We start from the raw sequence: 5,000 nt of genomic DNA, 5'->3' as shown, positions 1-5,000 counted from the left end.
ATCCTGCCTGTATTCAGCACAATATATAGTACAGTTCACTTGCAAGTAAAGTTGTTCTGCCAAATTTAATTAATCACTGAGCCTTGTATATAAAGTCGTGTAGCAAGGCAAAGAACAGAAAACCACAGAACAAAAGCTGCATGATCATGAAAATTATAGTGCATGATGTCCAACTACGCAGAAAAAAATCTGAGCTGAATGCAACATTGTACAAGTGGAGCACAGTTCATGTATGACAGTCATATTATCTTTTATCATACAAAACTGTTTTATGCTATCATATCAAACTAAATACATTGATATGATATCATAGCAACTAGCTGCAAAAAAATCTAATCTCTAAACTGGATATCGGAGAATATTTAAAGTGAATTTACCCTATTTTTCTTTGTGACATCCATAACATAATTACACAGACTCCATTTACTTAAACTTCATAATTTCAGTCTCCCCTTATCTGAAGATGTCATCCTCAAATCCTGCAGCAAAGAGCACTGTATATATTATAAATAACTGATGTAGAAAAGAATACTGGATTCATTCCAGTAAGCAGCCCCTTTCATGCTTGACATGCAAATTTACCAATATACATATATATCATACATAATATACCCACACCCATGCCCACGTTCACTCCCAAATCCATGCCCACACGCACAGAGAGATAAAGAAAATGAGAAAGAGGAGTAAACAATATTTTTTTTATGCACATAACTTCCTTTCAAAACAAAAAAATCTTAATCCAAACGATCTCAACAACCACAAACAATCTGGTGAAGAGACACAGTACGAATCTTGGGAAAACTACCATTTACTAACACGGGTCAACTAAGCTACATTAAGCAGGGTTCTATCTGTGATGCAGATTGTCTCTGTCTGTGTTTACCATCTTTTCCATTAGGGCTGACAAGGTCATCTTTGCAAAGAAGAAAGATAGAAATAAGAAAAAGGATAAGAGAGTATATCAGTTCCTCCAGTGAGAAGACTTAAATATCTAAACTTTTAAACATCTTAGAACAGATGCAAATCATCATCTAATCTCCTGTTGTTTCTAGACCTAAAAATGAAAATTTTCTGAACCTCACTCTACAGGAAAATCCAAGACAGAAAGTGAGGCCATAGATTTAAGAGCAAAAGCACAAACGAGTCCTCCTCAGCTGACACCTTACCTTCTTAAAGTCCTCCACGTCCTCCTGGTAGTCTGCCAGCTCGCTCTTCAGCTCAGAGAATTCCCGCTCTTCTATGATGAGCCTGTTCTTCTCCACTCCCAGGGTCTCCAGAGCCTCCTCTACCTCGCGAAGGTCCTCTGCCGTCAGCTGTTGTTCAAGAAGCATGTACTGAGTGTCTCTCTCTTTATGCCTTACATTGCCTACACTGAGCATAAGATATCTAAAATTTAGTTGCCCATTTTTAGCGTAAACCTCCTCAAGTATCAAATTCTTTAATCTTAAAAAAGATTCTTATAATCTTAAACCACCCATACTGAACATGAAAAAATATTCATAAAAAAATCAAACCTATATTTCCTATATTCTAATTCAAATATATGGAGCATATTAGAACATCCATCTAAGACTTCTAACTGTAGTTCATATAAGCCACCTATAATTAACCATAAGGAAATATCTATGTATAAGATTAAGACATAATTCATAGAGGAAACAACCTATATCAAGCATAAACATTTTTCAAAAATTACTAACAACATTTCCATCCTTTGTCTCCAATATATTACGAGAACACCCATTAAAATTTTTAACCCAATGCCGCCAGGGAAAATGAATAAAAAATGGGGAAAATGCTGTGCTCATTTTCTATATTTTCTGTGAAATGTCTCTGCACATAGATGGCTCTGCTAGTGCTTAGCCACAAAGGAGTCACTTAGAAGACCTTGTGACCTTTCCTGATTTGAATTGGTGGGAAAAACATATTTTTTACTACTGCTATGAATATCTATGGTGTTATTTTTATCATAAACATTATAATTACTACAATGTTATAAACATTAGTAACAGCAAAATAAGATAACGTAAAATATTTTCGTAAATCAAAGAAAAGGGTAAATGGGCGAGACAGGCAGTACTCGTAACTGGCTCATTGGTGACTTAGTACAAGTGTAGCCATCTATGTGGAAAAACAATCAAACAAGTAACTCACAGTGGGCATAGCATGTACGTACACGTCATGCCTGTCGGCACTGGGTTAAACTAATTATTTTATTCTCAAACAATTAGCTAGCATATATCACACTCTAAAGAACCTCCGTCTAAATCTAATATATATAATAATTCTCATACTCTTTGCCACCTATCAAAAGAACGTCCATCAACAGTTTAAATAAGAATTCTTACCTCTGTTAGCTCCTTGGCAGCAGCAACCTCCACAGCCAACTTGGGTACCTCCTCAGTCAGCACTTCAGCTTTATCTTCCAATACTGGCGCTTTGTCAACGAGTGTCTCTTTGTCCGCCTTCAAGAATGGGAAACAGAAAATCAACAATTTTGACTTCATTCTTACAATACCAAAGAAAATATTTGCTTTCTTTATATAATGCATTCATTGATTGACTACGAGTTTTCCTTCTTCAAAAAGAAAAAAGAAAACAGTCTCTACCAAAAGGAAAGGAAACTCACTTCAATTTCTCCTGAAGCAGATACGGTGGCCTTTGCAACCTGCACTCCTTCTGTCAAGATTTTGTTCGCTGATGGAGTCAACTGAGAAACATCGGCACCAGGAAGGAGAATTTCTGCCTCTGTCTCCTTGGCAGCTTTTTGTACCGCTTCCTCCTGACGCTGCGCCTCCTGTCAAGAATAATCTCTTGTTTATATATGGATCATAAAAGACAGAAAAAGAGAGAGAGAGAGGGAGGGATAAAAGAGGGAGAGCAAGGGAGATAAAAATGGAGAGAGAATCAGTGGAGAGTTAGAGGGGGGAGAGGGGCAGAGGGAGGGATAAAAGGAGGAGAGAGGAGGAAGGACAGAGGAAGGAGGAGGGAGGAGGGAGCAGGAAGGAGGAAGGAGGAAGGAGGAAGGAGGAGGGAGGAAGGAGGAAGGAGGAAGGAGGAGGGAGGAGGAAGGAGGAAGGAGAAGGGAGGAGGGGAAGGAGGGGAGGGGAGGGGAGGAAGAGGAAGGGGGTGAGGGGGAGAGGGTAGGAAGGAGAGAAGGAAGCAGAGTGTAGTGGGAAGAAGGGGGGGGGGAAGAAGAAAGAATGAGAGAAAAAAGAAAGAATGAGAGAAAAAAGAAAGAATGAGAAAAGAAAGAAAGAATGAGAAAAGAAAGAAAGAATGAGAAAAGAAAGAAAGAAAGAAAGAAAGAAAGAAAGAAAGAAAAAAGAAAGAAAGACAGAGAGATAGAGAACGCGCGCATGCGCGCACACACATGCACACACAGCACACAGCCACAACGCGAGCGAGCACACACACCACACGCACACACACACAACACACACACACACACACACACACACACACACACACACACACACACACACACACACACATACACATATACACACATACACACATACACACATACACACATACACACATACACACATACACACATACACACATACACACATACACACATACACGCGCGCACGCGCGCACACGCACACACGCACACACGCGTACACATACACACACGCGTACACACGCGTACACACGCACACACGAACACACACACGCACACACATACACATACTCACACAAAATCTTCCACCTGAAAGTGAAACAAAATCCTGATCTCCATACCTCCTCTGCCTTCTTCTTCGCCTGCTCCTCCTTCAGCTTCTTCTCCTCCAACACGCGTTCCAATTCCTTCTTATCTTCAGCAATCTTCCTCTCTTCTACTTGGATCACTTCCAGGCGCGTCAGGTTGTCAATCTTGCCCTCACGCTTGCCAATGGCTGCTTTGGTGCGAGTGGCAACCTAAATTGGAAAATATCAAAAGGAATTATTCTCTGTACCTAATGGCTTGTACAGATTTACACTATATTGTAATACAATAAAGCAAACACAAAGCAAATTTACCCTGAAGATGGTACAATAAAAAAAAAAAATAACATCTAAACAATGTCACACAAAGACACTTTCCTCTGCAGCAGCAAGCACATCTAAAAGCACAAACCCACCTCCTCTGGCAGGGTAGAGATGGTGGCTGCCAAGGTGTCTGATGGGCGCACGTTCTCTGGCAGGTACAGTGTTCTTGACAAGAGGAGTAATGACGGGGGAACCTTTTCGTTAAGACTCAAGTCCAACCACTGGTGCAGTTGGAGTCTTAGCCGTTCTTCTGACAAACCATACGCCCTCATTCCCCTGGCTCTGCAGGCCTGCTGGAGCTCCCAGACAGCTAGGGAATCTACGCCTTCTTGCTGAATGATCTACAAGATATCAGATGATGCATCAATCATATATACTTTCGTATCAAATAAGTCTGCTATCATAACTAGTATGCAGTTGATGACACATACCAATTCATATACATATGTGAATTACTCATCAACCCACCCTGTCGTCAGCTGCCAAGTTTCTGAGTTTTAATCTCAGCTGAAATCGCAGGAAATTGTTTGTGCCAAAGGGTTGCATCTCCAGGAGCTTGCACAGGGCAACTAGCTGTGGCCTGGACAACGAGTCTAAAGTGATCTCGTCTTGGAACAACTTGCTGAATTTGAGAATCTCTTCATTACTTACATTCTCTCCTGTTTTTTGTATCTGTTTGGTTGAAAAAAAAATATTAGTCTACATATTAATGAATCTTTTCTTTCTCAACTTTATGTGCATGAACTGTCAAAAAATACAACAAAATATAAACATATGGTATCCATTAATTTTGCTAAATGGAAGACTTAAAAGAAAAATTAAGGAAATGGACTTGCCAAAACACAAGAAAAAGAACATACACAAAAAGAGAACACTTAAAAGGGAAACTCTACCTTTTCAAAAAACATCACAAACTCTCTTGCACTTTCCGACCGGTGACCTTTGGCTTGCACAGCCATGTT

General features: G+C 39.9%; 1 protein-coding gene across 1 annotated transcript in view; it reads right to left on the bottom strand.

Annotated features, from left to right (window-relative positions):
• The window catches only part of LOC125037351 (mitochondrial proton/calcium exchanger protein-like), a 41,696-nt gene that overhangs the window by 4,044 nt on the left and 32,652 nt on the right, over window positions 1–5,000 (bottom strand). Inside the window, exons 4-10 of the mRNA XM_047630453.1 lie at window positions 4,932–5,000; window positions 4,507–4,710; window positions 4,131–4,379; window positions 3,751–3,927; window positions 2,633–2,800; window positions 2,352–2,468; window positions 1,170–1,316 (exon numbers count right to left, since the gene is read on the bottom strand). The exon at window positions 4,932–5,000 is cut by the window's right edge and continues 69 nt beyond it. Coding sequence (XP_047486409.1) covers window positions 1,170–1,316; window positions 2,352–2,468; window positions 2,633–2,800; window positions 3,751–3,927; window positions 4,131–4,379; window positions 4,507–4,710; window positions 4,932–5,000 — 1,131 coding nt within the window. The remainder of the gene's footprint in view (window positions 1–1,169; window positions 1,317–2,351; window positions 2,469–2,632; window positions 2,801–3,750; window positions 3,928–4,130; window positions 4,380–4,506; window positions 4,711–4,931) is intronic.

The sequence above is a fragment of the Penaeus chinensis genome, chromosome 23 (assembly GCF_019202785.1).
Source record: "Penaeus chinensis breed Huanghai No. 1 chromosome 23, ASM1920278v2, whole genome shotgun sequence".
NCBI classification, from domain to species: Eukaryota; Metazoa; Arthropoda; class Malacostraca; order Decapoda; family Penaeidae; genus Penaeus; species Penaeus chinensis.
Note: the sequence above shows the minus strand (reverse complement) of the source record. Positions and strands in the feature narration are given on the sequence as shown.